Here is a 21,498-nt window from a genome sequence, read left to right on the forward strand (position 1 = left end):
AAAAGCAGTTAGTTACCTATAAAGGAGCACCCATACATTTGTCAGCTGATTTCTCAACAGAAACCATGCAGGCCAGACGGGAATGGAAAGAAATATTCAAAGTGATAAATATCAAGAACCTACAATCAAGATTACTCTACCCAGCAAAGCTATCACTCAGAATTGAAGGGCAGATAAAGAGCTTCACAAATTAAAAAAAACTAAAGGAGTTCATCACCGCCAAACCAGAATTATATGAAATGCTGAAAGGTATTCTTTAAGAAGAGGAAGAAGAAGATAAAGATAAAAATTGTGAACAACAAATATGTAACTATCAACAAGTGAATCTAAAAACCAAGGGAATAAAAAATCTGATGAACAGTTTTAACTGGTGAATATAATAGAATCAGGGGTATAGAAAGTGAGTGGACTGATGATTCTTGGGGAAAAGGGAAATGGGGGGTGCGGGAAGAGACTGAACAAAAATCATATACCTATGGATGAGGACAGTGGGGGGTGGGGTGGAAAAAAGGCAGAGGGTGGGGTAGGAACCTGGTGGAGGAGAGCAATTGAGGGGAAAAAAAGAGGAAGAATTTTAATAATCTGAACAATAAAGATTTATTAAAAAAAGGAAATGGGTTTTCTATGATCAGTTAGTTCCTAAGTGAAACTGCTGAGAGTAACATATTGCACTTTCGTTACATGTGATTATTCAGGCTTGTGGGCAAGCAGAATTTAGGGGCCTGACCTGTATGAAAAGAGAAACCTGATTTAAGTACCGTATTTTCTGGCGTATAAGACGACCCCCTAATTTTACAGTTAAAACATAGGTTTAGGTCTATATTCGCTGTATAAGACATACGTATTTTGTTTCGTGTCACTACATAACCATTTTGACGATGCTCAAGAACCATGTCTGCTACATGCTTTTCGAGTTCTGGCCAATAAGGGGTGCCTCTTCTTAATGCACACTTACTCTTTGTCATACTCTTGAATGCATCTTCATTTGCTTTCCAGTCTCAGACCATCTTTTCTGTTACTCCATATTGTCTTGCTGCAGCACAGTTATTGTGTTCCTTGGCAAAGTTTACAACTTTCAGTTTGAAACTGGCTTCAAATTTCCTTCTTCTTGCTGGAGCCATGATGGGTTCTTTTCTACCAGCCATTTGTTGTACACCCACTAATCTTTTAGGCCGGGGTTATACAGTACTGTAGCTTCAGCTACACACAGAATGTTCTATTACGGTACCTTTTAACTTACTGTATGTGTCCTGATACAGCAGCTTTGGCTACACAGAACATTCCTGTGCTGCAACTGTATGTACCACGGTGAGCCAATCACAACAAGCAAAGGTTCAAAGGTTATAATAGACCGCCTCTCTGACTCTGGCCAATCTGAGCAGGCTTTTTACTAAAACACAGTGTAGCTTCGGGTACAGAATATGTATAATTTGCATGCATAAAAAGCCTGCTTGGATTGGCTGAGTTAGAGAGGTGGTCTGAGCAGCCTTGCAGTGATTGGTGTGGGATCGAGTTGGAAAATTCGTTTAGCGGCATATCGAGATGTTTTTCGGGATATACTCGGTGTATAAGACGACCCCCGATTTTCGGTTGACTCTTTTTCGTTTCAAAAGTCGTCTTATATGCCGGAAAATACGGTATGGTCAAGATACAACAGAGGGTAAAAAAATGGGCAATGTGAACACTTGGTTACTTATTATTGTTTACAGCTATCTGTTTCTTCTTTCACATTTTTCTTCTGTGTAAGTTCTGTAAAAGTGTCTTGGGATTTTCATTGTGATTATATTTACTGTGTAGATTAATTTGGGTTAAATAGCTTTCTTATAACATTAACATTTCCCCTCCTCATCAGTATACTAGTAATTTTATAATAAAATTCTGAGTTTTGAGTGTGGTCACATGGCTCCAATGTGGCAGTCTCTAGAAAGAGGGAGGAATTAGATGGTGGTCATGTGGAGCAGGAGACTGGGGCAGACCCAGGTATTTACCTGTGCCTGCAGGAGCTTGAAGAGTCAATGGTCCATTGGGCAAGACTCTGCTTAGCCCTCTCAGAACATCCTCCAGACCAATGTGCATATTAGAGGTTACATAATTCTGCTCAGAGCAGGGCAGGTTCTCCAGGTCTCCAGGGTCTCAAGCAGCTCATCCACCTCCTTCACAATATCTTGGGGGAATGGGGACACAAAGTCAGTGGGCAATAGACCAAAGGGGCCTGTCTGAAGACTCTGATTATTTAGCCCCAGAGAACAGACCATAGAAATTGTTTATCTGGAGAATAACAATGGCACTGAATTAGATTCCTCAGATGCTTAGATCTCAGCCATGCAGAGGTGAAACTGGGTTGGGAATTCCAAGGATGTCATAAACCCAAATTCTGAAACCAGCAATTGGAAAAGTGCCATAAGTTAGTGCACCTGGGCGGTTTTAAAAAAATCATTTTAGAGAGGGAGGGAAGAAGGGGGGAGGGAGAGAGCGAGCGAGAGAGAAATATTGATGCGAGAGAGATATACACATGACCCAGAGATTGAACCTACAACCCATATGATGCACTGGATGAGGCTTCAACCAACTAAGCCACGCTGGCCAGGGCACCTGGGTGTTTTTGAAAATGCTTCTATATACCTGAGTGCCCAACTTTGAGTGAGAGGCCAGTTGCAATATCTAGTACATGAGAGTTTAGCTGCATTCCCACCAAATGACCCAGGTCTCAATGGGATTTCCACAGCTTGCAGCTTTCTTGATTCTGACTTTACCTGGATGGTGTTCTCAGGCAAGGCTGGTTTGAAGTCTTGAGATAACTGCTGGACTTTGTCAAAGAACCAGGAGAGGCTCTAGGAAAAGGGGACATGGGCATGGGTCAGAGATACTGAAGGGGAAGCTTGAGCAGAGGATGGAGGCACAAGGTGATGTTGGCAAGGATTTCTCTGCTTCCTAGTCTTCTGCTGAGTCTTCACTTACCTGAATTTTGATTCCAGAAAGTGGTGTCCATGAGGAGAAGGGGACTTCTGCAAGAAAAAGAGGCAGAAGCAACATTGGCATGTGTTTGTGCCATCTTGTGAGTTGTGTGTGTGCACGCATGTGTGTATTTGCCTTTTGTGAATATGCACATGTGTATACACATATGCCAATGTGCTTTGAATACATACATTTGTGTGTATGCATGTGCGCATATGCATGTATGCATGTGTGTGTCAGGATCATATACCTTCACACCATTCAGAGAGCTGGACCTGGTCACTCAGTCATGGTGACAGCAACATCTGTAGGTTCCCCTCACATTGATGCAGTAGGTGGAATTGCAGCATTGGTGTTGTTCCAAGCTGCACTAACCCACATCTGCAGACATAAAGAAGAGGGTCAGCCCTCTATCCCAGTATTGCTAATGCCTCCCTCTACTCATCAACCCAAGCCTTACTACCTTCACCACCTTCCTCAAGCTCAGAAGTCAAGGGGTCCATCACAGCTGAAAATGTTACCATCTTGTGGTGGTACTTTCTACTCTCCAACCACCTCAAGGCAGGGGTTGTCAAAACTATGGCTCCTGTTGCTTGCTGCCTGTTTCTGTACAGTCCAAGTTCTAACTTCTGTAAAATATGAATATGCCCCCAGTAAGTGAAAATAATTTTTGAACTTTGGGATTAAGGTTATTAAAATGGGAGATTACAATCCTGAATGACCTGGGTGCACCTGGTGTAATCACAAGGGTCCTTATAAGAGGGCGGGAGGCAAGAGGTTAGAGAGGAGAGGAGATGATAAAGATATGCTGTTGGCTTTGAAGAGGAAGAAAGAAGCCTGGAGCCATGGAATGCAGGCAGCCTCTAGAAACTAGAAAGACAAGGGAAACAGGTTTACCCCTGGGCCTCTAGAAGAAGCCATTTAAAACTTCTGACCTCCCAAACTATAAGAGAACATATTTACTAGTATTATATTTTCAACCACTAAGTTTGTGGTGATTTGTTCTATCAGCAATAGGCAACCAATACAATGGTCCACCCGTGAATCTGGAAATTACTTCCAGCCAAGTGGTGTTGGCAGGAATCTGATGGGTAACCTGGTACGTGATTATCCGGCTCAGAAAGCCCCCAACTCCACTGGCTTCTGTGGCTCTAACACAACTCTACCATGCAGGGAAGCCTCAGTATTGCCCACAATGCAAGGGGTAGGTTGTAGGCCTGATCTAAATGCCATACCCACAGGCCTCAGAATATCTTGAACTTGTCTGTTCTCTCTTCACTCAGGGGAAGTTCATTCTTCTCAGAGAAATGAGGAAACTATGCCGTTGTGGTTACAGTGTTGAGTAAGTGTGGGTTTATTAAAATGAATTAGCTACAAACTTATATTCCTCTTTTTCAATTCGTAGAGAAATGTACCAGTAGAGTGGAGCTCGGACAATATTTACTGTAGCTTCTTCCATCTATAACTTAGACAGTGAAGTGAGAAGAGTCCCCCTTAATTGAAGACCAGAGGTTTCTCTCCTCTAGAGATGGTGAATAGCTTATCAACAGCATAATGCTGTCAGTAAATTGATGTGTATATATAGAGGAAGCAGCATAGAATTGTACACTTGAAGCCTATATCTTATTAACCGATGTCACCCCAATAAATTTAAATAAATAGATAAATCTGAAAAAGTGAATCCTGCTTTTCAAAGCAAATATATTGTTAACACACTTCTTAATGTTTAGATATTTAATATTTTACTTTTCTCTTTGTAAATACTAAATACCAGTCTCTAAGTTATTTCAAATACTTTAAAACATTATTCAAACAACTACATAAATGATAAAAATGGATAGTACGAATTGAAATATTTTCTTATTTATTTATTTATTTATTTATTTATTTATCTTTATTGTTCAGATTATTACAGATGTTCCTCTTTATTCCCCCCATAGATCCCCTCCACCCGGTTCCACCCCACTCCAGGCCTTCCCCCCAATGACCTCCTCCACAGGTGTAAGATTTTTGTCCAATCTCTTCCCACACCCCCCATAACCCTTAAACCCAGAGAATTGTCAGTCTGCTCCCTTTCCATGCCCCTGATTCTATTACATTCACCAGTCTGTTCTGTTCATCAGGTTTTTTATTCATTTGATTTTTAGGTTCACTTGTTGATAGATATGTATTTGTTGTCATTTTGTTTTCCATAATTTTTTATCTTTACCTTTTTCTTCTTCTTCCTTTTCTTAGAGAATATCCTTCAGCATTTCATGTAATTCTGGTTTTGTGATGATAAACTCCTTTAGCTTTTTATTACCTGGGAAGCTCTTTATCTGGCCTGCAATTCTAAATTATAGCTTTGCTGGGTAGAGTAATCTTGGTTGTAGGTTCTTGCTATTCATCACTTTGTATATTTCTTGCCACTCCCTTCTGGCCTGCATAGTTTCTGTTGAGAAATCAGCTGACAATCATATGGGTATTCCCTTGTAGGCAACTGTTTTTAAGATTCTCTTGTTGCTTTTAAGATTCTCTCTTTGTCTTTTGCCCTTGTCATTTTAATTATGATGTGTCTTGGTGTGGTCTTCTTTAGATTCTTCTTGTTTGGGGTTCTCTGCACTTCCTGGACTTGTAAGTCTATTTCTTTCACCAGGTAGGAAAAGTTTTCTGTCATTATTTATTCAAATAGGTTTTCAGTATCTTGCTCTCTCTCTTCTTCTGGCACCCCCATAATTTGGATGTTGGTAGTCTTGAAGTTGTCTCAGAGGCTCCTTACACTATCTTCATATTTTTGGATTTTTTTTTCCTTTTCTGGTTGGGTGTTTTTTTGCTTCTTTGTATTTCAAATCTTTGACTTGATCTTGGGATCCTCTAGTCTGCTGTTGGATCTCTGTATATTATTCTTTATTTTAGTCAGTGTATGCTTAATTTCTAATTGGTCCTTTTTCATATCCTTGAGGGTCTCACTTAATTTCTTGGAGGTTTTTAGAAGATTCTTGAATAATGTCATAACTGTGTTTTTGAACTCTATATCTAGTATTTTGCCTTCACCCATTTCTTTCATTTGTGTCTTAAAAGCATTTTGGCTGCTTCCCTGTGTTTGTTTCTATGTACTGGGTAACTGCTGAGACTCCTTGAGTTGATAGAATGGCCTTATATGGTAGGTGTCTTATAGGGCCCAGTGGCTCAACCTCCCCAGTCACCTGAGGTAGATGCTCTTGGTATACCCCTTTGTGGGTTGTTTGCACAGTCTTGTTGTAGTTAACCCTTAATTGCTGTTCGTAGCACTGTTAGGAATTGACCTCCAGGCCAATTGGCTGTGATGACCAGCTGTGAAAACACTGGAAGATCTGTTTTGCCAGTGACATCCTTATGGGGAAGGCTTTAGTGCTCACTGGGTCTCCCTTGAGTGTGTCTCTTATGGATGTGAAGAGTTGTAATCCAGTATGGTCTCACTCTGCCCATTGGGTACACTGGTCTTGGATCTCCAAGGTGGTTCAAGGTCAGCCACTGTCTGGAGCCACCCACCAGGAGCTATAGAGAAATCTGCAGATTCCTCCTCTTTCCATGGTGTTTGGAAATGCCCAGACGAAGCCCAACTGTGAAGCAATGAAGCCTGTTGCTGGACCTTGGACTTTCTTTTGGAAGCTCTGGGGCTCTCTGACCCAGCTGCAGTTGACAGGTTTTAGGCCATTCATATGCAAAAGCCTCTGTGCACAGCTTGGGTGGGGTTTAAAATTGGAAGGGACAGAGCCTCTGGGAATCACTAGGTTGGAGCACACAGCAATGGCTGCCAGTCAGCCCTGCACCAGAGAGGTCCCTTGGTCTCTGCATCCCACGCCCCCATGCAGAAACAATGATAACTGCAAGCACCTCTGAGAGAAAGCTGCCCTTGCGTTCCTGTCCCAATGCCAGACAGTCCAGTTTCTCCCTGTATGTGTCCGGATCCCCCAGAGTCTCACCCAGAGCTGGAGTTCAGAGCAAGTGGGAGCTTGTATCTCCCTCCTGATTTAAAAGGTGCCAGCACTTTCCACACCCCTGCACTTCTTACTAGTCTCACTGTGCTCTCTACACATCTCTAGTTGTGGAACTTCCACTCAGCCAGCTTTCCCATGGTTCTGGTTGGTAGTTGTTCTGCCTTTTAGTTGTAATTTTGATGTGGTTATGAGAAGCAGCAAGTGTAGGTGTTTACCTATGCCGCCATCTTGGTTCTCTTGTATTAATATTTTCTTAAAAGTGTATGGAGTGGTACTTATTCAACAATAAACAAATGAAACCTTTCTATTTGCCATGGCATGGATGGGCCTGGAAGGTATTATGCCAAATGAAATAAGTCAGACAGAGAAAGACAAATACTGCATGATCTCACTTGTATGTGGAATATAAGACAAAACAAATAAACAAAACAAAGCAGAATAATAGTCATAGATACAGAGGACAATGTGATGGTTGCCAAGGGGGAGGGTAGTAGGAACTGAGATTCTGGGTTAAATGGAGTTCCCTGCAAACCATTGCTAGAGTTGCCAGAACATTCCAAATCCCTGATTTTTGGGTGGTACTCTCCGTAGTTTCCTCCTTCACTGTACTGCCTCTGTCTTTGACTAATTAACAACAAGAACAACATCATCAACATCAAAATGTATTGACTTCCCATCAAGTTCAAGGCAACATCCTACGTGTTTTTACATGTATTAATTTATCTTTTTTTTTTATTGAGGTGAAAAGTCACATAATAAGATCAACCATTTTTAAACTGAACGATTTAGGTATATTTAACAGATTCATAGTGTTGGGCAACCACCACTTCTATTTAGTTTCAAAACATATTTATCTCTCTGAAAAAAAATACTATTAAGTAGTCATCCCCCCAAAAACAAGGCCCCCTCTAGGCTAAACATGAGAGATTTGGTCCACTGATTCTGAAAGAAATAGAGTCACAAGAAATTCACCAGGAAATTCAGGAATTGGATTGTTATGATGATGTTCCAGAAGATGATGACATGATTGTCATTGAATAAATGACTAAATTCTTGATACTGTAGGATTCACAGTTTGTCTGGTTTGTGTTGACAACTACCGTACTACCGTACCGTATACAGGTACTAAATTTCCTTTATTTTCATTTAACAATAAATGTGTACCATATTCTTCTTCATGGAAAAATAAGACATCCCCTGAAAATGAGACCTAGCGCATCTTTGGGAGCAAAAATTAATATAAGACACTGTCTTATTTTCGGGGAAACAGAGTAAGTAGAAAACTGGCAACTGAACCTCTTTTATCAATCACCCTGCTATCACAATCATTAATTCATGGCCACTTTTATTTCATCTATACTTTTACTCACTACCCACTGGATTATTTGAGGCAAGTTATAGGCATCCTATTACTTCTTAGGACATATTCTAATAACAAAAATATTTACAGGTAATAACAAAAATTATCCTATTAATAAAAAGGGAATATGCTAATTGATTGTGCCACACCAGCACAGCCAATGATTCCTTTGGTTAGCCTGAGGGAGGGCCAGTGAAGGATGAAGAAAAGACAAAGAGAATAAGCTGGGACAAGGTGGATCTACTGAGCCTGACTGAGAGCACAGAACAGACCCAGATAGCAAGCTGAGCCTTTATTTTATAACCAGAGATAAACAAGGTAGGGGTCACCATAGTTATAATGTTCTTGTGAATTTCACTTATTTTGGCAGCATTTGCTGCACCTCCCACAGCCCTTTACCTACCCAGGAAAGATCTAGGGAGCCTCACAAGATCAAGCTTAATTATGCTAAGAGGGCTTTGCCTTCTAAGCTGGGACTTGTTTTTGGCTTTGCCAGCAGGACAGTCCAAGTCTTAATCCTATAATGGCTCCCTAAAATTGACCTTCACACCATTGCAAAGATGGTGGTGCCCACAGTCAATAAAGAAAGAATATGCTAATTGAGTGCCCCACCCTCAAAGATGGTGGCACCCACAGCCACAAGATAGCAGCTACTAGTCCCCTCAACCCTGTGGGGGCAGCAGACGTGCTGCAAGGCCAGGCCCACTCTGTGCACCTGCCTCCGGAGTTCCCTAGTCCCCTCATCCCTCCATCCACCCAGAGCCAGCCCGCAGTGCAGGCAAGCTTCAGATGGTGGCTGCCTAGCCTCCCAGGGTTGCCTGAGGCTCAGGTAACCAGGGATGGCTGAGGCTTGTGCTGCTGGACTGTAGGGGGCGGGAGGGTGTGGGGAGGGCAGGCCGGGCTGAGGGACTCCACTCCAGTGCGTGAGTTTTCTTGTACTGGGCCTCTAGTAGATAATAAATTAAGAAATCTCACAATAAACTCACTTTCTCCCCTGGCTGCACATTCAAACCACTTCCTTCTTTGAGAGGTTAATACAACAAAACATTGCCCCTTTTTGTCATTATCCTAGGACTAATGTAAGAGCAAGCTAGGAATCAAACAGAAGACATAGATATTTCTCCAAAGGATAAAGAGCGCTCAAATGGTTTTAATGAAAGATCCTCCCAATTATACCAACCTGGATAAAATGCAAATAAAATAAAATAAAATAAAAATCTCTGCATTGTGTAGACACAAAGAAGCCTGAGCAGTGGGGGAGTTTTATCTTGACCTGTGAACCAATAACATTTCCTGTTGAAGCCGATGACGTGTACTGTGGAACTCTCTTGGGAAAGGGATGATTTGCCTCAAATAATCCAGTGGGTAGTGAGTAAAAGTACAGATGAAATAAAAGTGGCCATAAATTAATGATTGTGATAGCAGGGTGACTGACACACAAGGGTTCAGTTGCCTGTTTTTCTACTTTTCAGTAGGTTTGGAATTTCCTACCAAAATTCCCCCACCCAATTTAAACTCACCAGATCTCTATATTCTGCTTCTTATTCTTTGCTTAACTTCTGCTATTTGGACTGCCAGCCTCCTTGCTGATGTTTCTTAATTCCTGATGATTAAAGCCTGATGCTGACTCTATGTAGAGGATCTTTCTAAAATGTTAAATATATTGGCCTGGGGCCAGTGAGACAGTCCAGTGCTGTTTGAGCAAGAGTAAGACCACTGCCTAGCTCATATTTACTGAGCTTTCTCTCCGGGGTCTTGAGTCCTATGACTTACTCTTTTTCATTCTTGCTTTTCCCTATTGATTTCACTCTAGGGATTCCAGCCAAATGAGAATTTGTTGAGATAGGAAGGTTAGAAAATTTGCAGTTCGTGGTTTTATCATATCTAGCAAACGCATCCCTAAACGTTTTTGTAATATGGGAATAGTTATTTTCCTGACGCTATTTGGAGAATTCAATGAGAGAAAAAAAAAAAAAAAAAAACAGGTAAAGGAACAGACACATTATATGGTCTACTAGAAATACCTAAAAAACAATATCCTTCATATTCTCCTTTGTGAATAGCAATGAATCATGCAAATTTAGTTATTTCTATTATTCCCCCAATATTATATTAATTTTTTGCTTTTAATTTCCTTAAGTTCCACAGAATTGTTTAATTGTATTCATATCACAATCCCAAATTAATAAAGCTGGTATTGACATTCCACTTAAGTAACATTTTATATCTTATTATTATTTTTTAATCTTTATTGTTGAAAGTATTACATATGTCTCCTTATTCCCCCATTGACCTCTCCCAACCCACCCATTCCACTTTAGGCCTTCACCTCCCCTATTGTCTGTGTTTCTGGGTTATGCGTATATGCATACAAGTTCATTGGTTGATCTCTTCCCACCCACCCACTCTCCCCTGTCTTCCCTCTGAGGTTTGACAATTTGTTCAGAGCGTCTATGCTTTTGAATCTATTTTTGTTCATCAGTTTCTATTGTTTACTAGATTCCACACATTAGTGAGATCATGTGATATTTATCTTTCTCTAACTGGCTTATGTCACTAAGCATAATGCTCTCCAGGTCTATCCATGATGTTGTAAATGGTAAGAGGTCTTTCTTTTTTTTATAGCTGTATTTCATTGAATAGATGTACCACAGTTTTTAATCCACTCATCTGTTTCAAATCTTAGCTATTGTAAATTGCTCTGCTATGAACATTCTTTCTGATTGGCGTTTCTGATTTCTTGCTATATATTCCTAGAAGTGCGATTGCTGGGTCAAATTGGGATTCCATTTTTAATTTTTTGAGGAAACTTCATACTGTTTTCCACAGTGGCTGCACCAGTCTGCATTCCCATCAGCAGTGTATGAGAGTTCCCTTTTTTTCAAATCCTCTCCAACACTTGTTGAAGTCATTCTGACAGATGTGAGGTGGTACCTCATTGTATTTTGATTTGCATCTCTCACATGATTAGTGACTTGGAGCTTTTTTTTTTCATATGCCTCTTGGCCTTCTGTATGTCCACTTAAGAGAAGTGTCTATTTCTTTTTCCTTTTTTTTTTTTTTTTGCCCATTTTTAATTGGATTATTTTTCTTTCGTTAAGTGGTGGTAATGGTACATAGGACTCTTTATTGGTAGTAACTTCTTGTGATATAAAAAGATAAAAAGTTTGAGGATACAAAATCCTGGCAAATTTAACTCCCAATTCTGGATATGCTAAAATACCTTCTTACTCCCGCTGATGTTAGTTATCAATTCCAGGGGCTTCCTCTCTTAACTGCATGTTCTGTTGTTTTGCTATTTCCTTTTTCTTCCTATTATTTTTTTTCTATTTATTTTTAATAAAGTAATTTGGCTATGGAAAAGACTATCTTGTTTTTTATTGTATGTAATTAAGGTGTTTTAGAACCTTGGATTTGGGATGTTTCTAATTTTATATAGGTTCTTTTATTTTTTCTCAAATTGAGACAACCCCCCCATCTTTCCTTCCTCCCTCCTTTCCTTCCTTCCTTCCTTCCTTCCTTCCTTCCTTCCTTCCTTCCTTCCACGAGTTCATTCTCCTGATATACTAGGATCCAGCACTTCACTAAGCACTGAGAGAAACAGAAAAGAAACACAAGATCCCATCTCACCTTTAAGAAGTCTTCAATACACCATATATTTAAAAATAAAAATAAAGAAAGGCCATGGGTGCAGCAGGAGCTGTGGCTGTGAGCTGCATTGGCAAACAGCCATCAGCTCTCTGTTTTAGGGAATAATTGATGAAAGGGATGAGGCGGTACTGCCTTCAGCAGTGACTTCAGCAACTGTCTTTAGCATCAGGAAATAATAGTAAAACCCTGCTCAAAATAAAACAAATTTATGAAGAAATGAACTTCTGTGTGAAGAAAATGTCAAGCACTTCTAATATTCATAGTCATCTGCTTCAATGATGATTATGAATCCTCACTTGACATAAAGGTGGCCAATTTCACACACAGGGAACTGATTTATTGACTTGGGAGCCCTCCACTGAGCCAAGGATGCTTGTTCCCACAGTCTCCCACTCTCACCTGGGGTTTACCTAGAAGTCCAGTGTCCAGGCCGCTTTTCCAGTAGGTTTCCCAGTGCCTCCTGGGGCAGAAAGATGCACGCAGGTGGTTGTTGCAGTCACTGCGTTGTCATTGCCCCAAACCCTCTCAGAACACCCCCTATTGTTATAGATATCTCTTTTTAAGGTCACTCACCCAGTTTTTTTTTTTTTTTTTTTTTTTAGTTAATCTACATAATAAAAGAGTAATACGCAAATTAACCATCACTCCACTCCACAAGCCATGCCCAACAGCCAATCAGAGCAAGTATGCAAATAAACCCAACCAAGATGGCTACAGCCACAGAGAGCAGGAGGGAGGCTTGGGTTTCCCAGGCAACAAAAGAAGTACACCCTGGCCAGCCTAAGCCTCCACTCCAGACTACAAAGATTCAATTGCAGAAGGTAAACAATCCAAACAAAAATGGCTGCCAGCCACAGAGCAAGCAGGAGGCTTGGCTCTGCTCCAGGCTACAAAGTTTCAATTGTGGAAGGTAAATAAATTCCGGATACCAGGGCCTCCCCTTGGGTCACCAGGGGGTGTGGCTGGCCTGAAAACCACCATAGGACCCTCATGCAGGCTGCCACATGCCCCAAAGGAACACCCACCCTGTTCCAGGACACCCTTCTGGGCAAACCAGCTGGCCCCCACCCGTGCACCAGGCCTCTATCCTATATAATAAAATAGTAATATGCAGATTGACCATCACTCCAACACACAATATGGCTGCTCCCATGTGGCCAAAGATCCTGCCCCTATGTAGACATAAGATGGCCACCACAAGATGGCCAGCAGGGGAGGGCAGTTGAGAGGAACCAGGCCTGCAAGGGAGGGCAGTTAGAGGTGATCAAGTCTGCAGGGGAGGGTAGTTAGGGGTGACCAGGTCGGCAGAGGAGGGAAGTTGGGGGCAAATGGGCTGGCAGGGGAGCAGTTAGACATCAATCAGGCTGGCAAGGGAGTGGTTAGGGGGTGATCAGGCTGGTAGGCAGAAACTGTTAGCGGCAATCAGGAAGGCAGGCAGGCAAGCAGTTTGGAGCCAGCAGTCCTGGATTGTGAGAGCTCAGTGGGATCGGGCCTAAACGGGCCATCGGACATCCCTCGAGGAGTCCCAGATTGGAGAGGGTGCAGGCTGAGCTGTGGGATAACCACCCCCCCATCCCCATGCAAGAATTTCATGCACTGGGCCTCTAGTTCATAAATATTTACTGAGAAATTACTGCATGATAGGCACTAATATATTCTGCGAATAAGGAAGTTAATAAAATGTTGTGCATTCTTCCACAGTGCTTGTGGTCTAAATTGGAGAAGAGACAGATAAATATAAGCAATGCAATATCCTGATATGATACTTTGATTCTGGGGAAGTGAGTCCTAAAATAGTAGACTTTTCCTGGAAAGATTAGTAAAGGCGTCACAGTCAAGTTTATAAGTATCTGGAGCTGTGACATAGATGTGGAATTTTTCTAGGTGGGGAAAATGTGAGAGTACTCCAGAAGGACTTCAGTAAATGAGACGATTAAATAAACTGGGTGTTGTGTTTTTTTAGGAAATAAAAAACAGTATTTACTATCTGAGCAGTGATGTGAGGCCAGGGATGAATACTGAAATTTGGGCCTGGTGAGGAAAGGGCTGCCCATTAGCAGAGAGCCTTTCATTGTGGTGACAGAATTGACATATAATTCTGAAATTAATTTTAGAATCAGAGAAGAGTTTATATCAGGTGATGTCCATGATCAGACTTTTCCTGTGAGGTTGTCACCTGGGCCAATGGGAGGAACACATTATTGCTGCTCTAAAGGTCATAAAAAGAGGGGTGGAAACAGGAAATGGGAAGTGGAACGGTGAGGTGGGAGATGAATCTATGGACATTTAAAATATTAGTTATCCAAAATGTACTGTTAATTCTAGACATAGGTGGCCACATTATATTGCTTATTGTTTAATTCTTTTGGAAATTCTATGTAAATAGTATCATTTTGAGTTTGTCAATGAAGAATGTGAAATGTAGAAGAAGCATGCAATAGATTCTAGAGTCAGGCTCAGAGATCACTATTTCCAAGACTTCTGCAAGTCACTAATAATTTTATTTTTAATAAGCTGTTTTTGAACAGTTTTATATTTACAAGAAAATTGCAAAATATGACTTTCCTTTATTATTAATAGCTGTCCTTCAGAATGCATTGCATTTAGGCATCATTGGTTATAAAAGTTTCTCAGGCTTTCATTGTTTTGTGTAACTTGATAGTTTGGAAGATCACTGCTCAGGTATTTCGAAAAATTTCCTTCAATTGAAATTTGTTTGATGGTTATCTCACAATTATACTGGGGCTACACATTTTTGGTGGGGGCGAAGTTCACAGAGGTTGCCATTTTCCATCACTTCATATCCAGGATGCATACTATCATCATGATTTACCAATCCTTATGTTGACTCCATATGACTGAGGTATTGTTAGTCAGATTTCTCCATTGTAAAGGTACTCTTTTCTTTCCTTTTCATACTTGACTTTTTATAAGAAAGCTACTACCCATGTTTCCCTGAAAATAAGACATCCTCCGAAAATAAGACCTAGCTCAATGAAAGATAAGACATCCCCTGGAAATAAGACCTAGCGCAACTTTGGGAGAAAAAATTAATATAAGACACTGTCTTATTTTCGGGGAAACAGGGTATGTGTTGCCCACACTTCACTAGTAGTAAATTATTCTCCACTTCGTTGAGCACAGACTGTATGCATGATTGGAATTCTTTGGCAAGGAAGATTTGTCTCTTCTTAGTTATCTATCTATCAATCTACCTAATTATTCAATAATTTATTTACACTGGTGTGTGTTTTCTTTTTTCTTTTTAACATTTAAAAAATGATCTTTAGAGCAAGAGGAAGAGAGAGGGCGAGAGATAGAAACATCTATGAGAGAGAAACATTGATCAGTTGCCTCCTGCACAGCCCCCATCGAAGGTAGAGTCTATAACCTGGGCATGTTCCCTGACCAGGAATCAAACCAGTGACCTCTTAATACATTGGTCAACATTCAACCACTGAGCTATACCGCCCCAGGCAGTGTAAGTTTTCAAAATTTGTTCTGGAGTTTCTCAAACATGATTAAATTTGAGGAGGCAAATATCCATAGTACCAGTAGTAAAGAGGGCATAATTCATGGCACAAAATGGCATTTGACTGTCTTTACCATATTGTAAGTATGATCTTATCTCCTTCATCAAATATTAATTGACCATAAAGGCATTGGTTTATTTCTAGACTCTCTATATCTGTTTTTATGCCAGTAACATGCTATTTTGATTACTATGGCCTTGCAGTATAGTTTGATATCAGGTAGTGTGATTTGTCCAAGATTGCTGTTGGTTATTCAGGGTCTTTGTGGTTCCATATAAATTTTTGCAATATTTGTTTTAGTTATGTGAAATATGCCATTAGTATGTTGATAGAAATTTCACTGAATCTACAGGTTGCTTTGGGTAATATGGAGATTGTAATGATGCTAATTATTCCTATTCATGAACACAATATATGCTTCCACTTATTTGTATCTTCTTCAGTGTCTTATAATTTTCCTAGTATAGATATTTTGTACCCTTGGTTAATTTTATTCCTAGGTATTTTTTTTTTTTATATAATTGTAATTGGGTTGTTTTCTTAGTTTCACTTTCTGATATCTTATTATTGGTATATAAAAATTAAACTGATTTCTGAATATTTATTTTGTATCCTGCTACTTTACTAAATTCATTTATTAGTTCCAGTAGTTTTTGGTGGAATCATTAGGGTTCTCTATATACAGTATACTGTCAGCTTTACTTTTTGATTTCCAATTTGGATGTCTTTTTCTCTCCTCTGATTGCTATTGTTAGGACTTCCAGTACTATCCTATCTAATAAAAGAGTAATATACAAATTGACCGTACCTCTGCTACATCCACAAGCCATGTCCACCAACCAATCAAGAGCAAATATGCAAGTAAACCCAAACAAGATGGCTGCAGCCACAGAGAGCAGGAGGGAGGTTTGGGTTTCCCTGGTGATGGAGGAAGCCAAGCTTTATGCCTGCCCTTCCATGATTAGGCCTCCACTTAATGCTACAAAGTTTCAATTATAGATCCAAATAGAAATGGCAGCAGCCATGGAGCTGGAAGAGCAGGAGGCTTGGGTTTCCCTGGTAATGGAGGAAGCCAACCTTCTGCAGCCTTGGCCACCTGAGGCCTCCACTCCAGGCTACAAAATTTCAATTATAGAAGACACATAAATCCCAACAGAAATGGCTGCCACTATGGAATGAGCAGAAGGCTTGGCTCCATTCCAGGCTACAAAGTGTCAGTTGTAGAAGATAAATAAACCCCAGATACCAGGGCCTCCACTGAGGTCTCTGGGGGGCATTGCTGGCCTGTAAACAACCATAAGCCCCTCACCCAGACCACCCCACACCCCAAGGGAACCCCAACCCTGAACAAGGATACCCTTCAGGGCAAACCAGCTGGCCCCCACCCATGCACCAGTGTGGGGAGCAGTTATAGAGTTAAGCCTCAGACCTGCTGACAAAGTTTCAAAAAAAAATCTCAGCTTAGAGGGCACATCCTCTAAGCATAAAGCTTGATCTTGTGACTACTTTCTAGATCTTTCCTGGGTAGCTAATGGGCTGTGGGAGAAGCAGCAAGTGCTGCCAAAACAAGTGAAACTTACAAGAATATTGTAAATTACCTTGTTTGCCCCTGACTATAAATGAAGCATCAGCTTTGCAGTCTGGATCTGATCTGTGGTCTTAGCAAGGCACAGAAAATCCATCTAGACCCAGCTTATTCTCTTGTCTGTCTTTATTCTTCATCCATCACCAGCCCTCCCTCAGGCTTGCCAAACCCTTGGCTGTGTGGCATGGCACACATCAGACCTATATCCTATCTAATAAAAGAGTAATATGCAGATTGACCATCACTCCAACACACAAGATGGCTAATCCCATGTGGTCAAAAATCTTGCCTCCATGTGGTCATAAGATGGCCACTACAAGATAGCTAAGAGGGAAGGGCAATTGTGGGTGATCGGGCCTGCAGGGCAGGGCAGTTAGGAGTGACCAGGCTGGCAGAGGAGGGCAGTTAGGGGCAACCAGGCTTGCAGGGAAGGACCATTGAGGGGCGACCCAGGCCTGCAGGGGAGGGCAATTAGGGTTGACTGGGTTGGCAGGGAGGACAGTTGGGAGTGACTAGGCCTTCAGGGGAGTGTAGTTGGGGGAAACCAGGGGAGGATATTTAGGGGTGACCAGGGTGGCAGGGGAGGCCAGTTAGGGCAATCAGGCCAGCAGGGGAGCAGTTAGGCATTAATCAGGCTGGCAGGGGAGTGGTTAGGAGGTGTTCAGGCTAGCAGGCAGAAGCAGTTAGAGGTAATCAGGCAGGCAGGTAGGTGAGCGGTTGGGAGCCAGCAGTCCTGGATTGTGAAAGGGATGCCCATTTAGGCCGGATCCTGGAGGGCAGTTGGACAACCCTGAGGGGTCCTATATTGGAGAGGGTGTAGCCTGGGCTGAGGGACACCCTGCACCCTATGCATGAATTTCGTGCATCAGGCCTCTAGTTAAACATATATTTATTCTCACTCTCTCTCTAAGATCATATGCCATCTTAGGAGACCAGCAGAGTCAGAACACCTCTCCACTACATAAACCTATTAGAAAATAAAGGAATAATATTAAACCACTTGCTTTTAGGGTGGATTATTAAATAGCAATAGAGAATTGTTACAATAATCCAAATGAACAGAATTGAGGGAAATCGTATTAATCTCTTTCTTCTTACGTTTGGCATTTGTACTGGTATGTGAGGACAGCACTCACAATCACTCTGTTATTCAAATGCACTTCAGATAACTATATAGAAGTGCCTCCACGGAGGCTCCCTTCCAGGTAGTCTGGACACAGTAGAAGGACATGCATGTTTGTGCAGGAAAATGTGTGATGCTTAATCAGATGACTGGGCAGGATTTCAACTCCTGTGTGATTCATCCTTTGATCATAAAGACTAAAGCTATTTCTGAGTGTAAAGGACGTATACTGTAAATAGTATTCTACTGAGATTGTTCATTCACTGTCTCTTTTGTGGATTCAAAAATTTTTAGAAAAGGGGAGATATTTAACTTAGAGCACAAGAAGGAGTCACATTTGGAGGGAGCACATTGAAAGATTTTCAGGAGAAACTAGAAAATAGTTCAGAAAAGGTACATAAAACTCTCTAAGTAATTTTTTACCCCAGTGAATAAGAACCCTTACACATAGACATCATATCCACACTTTAATAAATAGATGTGCACTGTGAAGACTATGATCTCAGATTTTCTTCTACAATAAAATTATGTCAACGCCCTTAGTAGCCAAATATAGTTTTGTCCACAGGGATAGCATAATTCATCACTATTCTTTCAGGAGAACAATAGAAAAGTTACTTGGAATGATATATTTTCTAAGAGATTATGCTAAAGCAATTCAAATTAACTCATGAGATAACTGAGAATTTTCAATTACATATGGTCCAAAAGTTTGGCTTTATTTGTGTCAGAACATCAGACTTTGAGGCTTTGAAGCCTGCATTCATGGGCACTTCTTCAGGCTGGTACAGTTGGTCCTTGAAAAGCTTACCTGCTAATGAATCTTTCCAGGGCCCTCTTTATGTCCTTGTTCCTGAGACTGTAGATGAAGGGGTTCAGCATGGGTGTGACCACAGTGTACAAAACCGAGGCTGTTGTACTCAGATGTGCATTTTGGGGAGCAGCAGAGCTGAGATACACGCCTAGGATTGTACCATAAAATAAGGAGACAACTGAGAGGTGAGATGCACACATAGAAAATGCCTTATACTTCCCCTGAGCTGATGAGATTCCACATATGGAGGAAACTATCTTAGAGTAAGAGTAAAGAATCCCAGCAAGGGGACCGATACCCAACAGCACAGTTAAAATATATAATATAATGTGGTTAAGAATGATGTCAGAACAGGCGAGTTGGAGCACCTGACTGAGTTCACAGAAAAAGTGGGGGATTTCTAAGTCTGAACAGAAGGACAGACGTAACAGCATTAAGCTATGTACCAAGGAATTCAGGTTACTCATGATCCAGGACACCAGAAGCAGCAGTCCACAGAGCCAGGAGTTCATGATGACCAGGTAGTGCAGGGGGTGGCAGATGGCCACAAACCGGTCATAGGCCATTACAGTCAGGATAAAGTTGTCCAACCCAGCAAAAACTATAAAAAAATACATCTGTGTGATGCAGCCTTCATAGGTGATGACTTTGCTCTGTATCTGGATGTTCCATAGCATCTTCGGGATGGTGGTGGAGATGAAACAGATGTCTACCAAGGACAGGTTGGACAGGAAGAAATACATGGGTGTGTGGAGGTGGGAGTCTGAGCTGACAGCCAGGATGATGAGCAGGTTTCCAAACACAGTGACCAGGTACATGGAGAGGAAAAGCCCAAATATGAAGGACTGTAGCTCAAGTGACTGTGAAAGTCCGAGAAGAAGAAATTCTGAAATTTGTGTACCATTGCCTGGTTCCATGTGTCAGAGGTGACTATCAGGAAATAGAAAAAATGAATAACTAATTTTCACATTAGCAAAAATTAGTAACTGAGAATCAATGGCACATATTGACTTCAAAGAGGAAGGGAGAGGGAGAAAGAGAGACATCAATGATGAGATAGACTAATTGATTGGCTGCCTCTTGCACATCCCATACTGGGGATCAAGCCCTTAATCTGGGCATGTTTCCTTGACCAGAATCAAATCTGGGACCCTTCAGTCTACAGGCTGACGCTCTACTCACTGAGCCAAACCACCTATAGCAGCACATTTATATTTCAAAATCAGAAAAATAATTGCCATGTTTGGTGTATGATCTGGTTCCCATTAAGTCATCTCTGTTTCATGTCTTATTAGAATTGCCTTTTTTTTTTTTTTAAATCATCAAGCAGTTGTTCAGACATAATGTATAGTATAATCCTGTTTTATTGAGGGTATTTTTTTCATTCATTTGAGGAATATATAACATGTCCGAAAAATGCATACCCATACTTTGAATATTTAGAAAGGCAGTATTTATTGAAGTGCATGTTATTTTCAAAATTCAGCTATCAGCTTGTACAGTGTGTATATACTTTTAGGGGACACCCTGAATTTTGACTATATATTATGTTCTAGGGGCAGTTCACAGTATGGGATGCTGAAAGATAATAGTCTCTACAAACTAATAATGGAGAAGAATATAATAAAATTAAAAATAATATAACCTATTCAATGGTAAATCACATTCAATGGAGAGAGTTGATAGAGGCTGTTCATTTTTTTTTTTTTTTTTAAATAGAGCTTAGCCAAGACTTGCCAAGTTTAGCCCAGACTTTCCAACTGGTGACACTTAAACAGACACCTCAAACAAGACTGAGTGGGAGACTGAGGGGAAGTGTTTGCCAGGCAGAAGAAACAGCCAGTGCAAAGGGCCCGAGGAAGTGTAAGATGGTTGTTTTAGGAAATCAAAGCTCAAAACGACCCAATGTGTCCGGTGGAATGAGCAAGGCAGGGCAGGATCAGAGATGGTGTCAGAGAATAGTAAGAAACAAGGTAGCCTGCATGTTGCTGTTGAAACTTCACATTCTAGAGGGTGCCTTGTGCACACTAGGTAAATGTTGCACTTTATCAATATGGCTGCAAAAGTATCCAGTGAATTGAAAAGGATCTCCTTCTTTTTGCCTTCTCTGTATATTAGAGTCACACTGGAATATGTGAGTTCAGGCACATCTGTTCTGAGGACTGCTCTCAGTTTACAAGGCACACACACACACACACACTAAACACAGCACACCATGGCCTCTTCATCTGTGTTATTTCTGTGATTTTCTCCCTCTCTCCTCCTCTATATAGACTATGAGTATATGCGCTCATGCTGTCCAGATCAAGTATCTACTCCAAAAGAAATTTAGAAATAGTACCTAGATATTCCTACCATGAGACGTCCATGGACAAATAAGCTTAGGGTCCCATATTGGTATGTCCATTTTCTGTCCTGTATTTACAGAAATGTTAACAATAGTTTAAATAAACAGAGAGGGAGAAAGCAATAAAACGCACAGGAAGAAGAAAAGAGATCTAATGAGCTAAGCTGGTCT

General features: G+C 41.0%; 2 protein-coding genes across 2 annotated transcripts in view; both read right to left on the reverse strand.

The window, feature by feature from the left end:
- Positions 1–3,479, reverse strand: part of LOC311623374 (adhesion G protein-coupled receptor E2-like) — a gene marked incomplete at its 5' end in the record, with an annotated part of 30,866 nt that extends 27,387 nt beyond the window's left edge. The window contains 3 exons of the mRNA XM_084885369.1: positions 2,754–2,831; positions 2,959–3,005; positions 3,419–3,479. Of these exons, the coding sequence (XP_084741495.1) occupies positions 2,754–2,831; positions 2,959–3,005; positions 3,419–3,479 (186 nt within the window). The remainder of the gene's footprint in view (positions 1–2,753; positions 2,832–2,958; positions 3,006–3,418) is intronic.
- Positions 3,480–18,973: 15,494 nt separating this feature from the next.
- LOC311623653 (olfactory receptor 7A5-like) lies at positions 18,974–19,897 on the reverse strand (the record flags this gene model as incomplete). The annotated part of the gene is made up of 1 exon (XM_084886025.1): positions 18,974–19,897. The coding sequence occupies one exon, from the start codon at positions 19,895–19,897 to the stop codon at positions 18,974–18,976; it is 924 nt and encodes a 307-aa protein (XP_084742151.1).
- Between the last annotated feature and the right edge of the window lie 1,601 nt (positions 19,898–21,498).

This window comes from Pipistrellus hanaki (genome assembly GCF_964339955.1).
Source record: "Pipistrellus hanaki genome assembly, chromosome: 5".
NCBI classification, from domain to species: domain Eukaryota; kingdom Metazoa; phylum Chordata; class Mammalia; order Chiroptera; family Vespertilionidae; genus Pipistrellus; species Pipistrellus hanaki.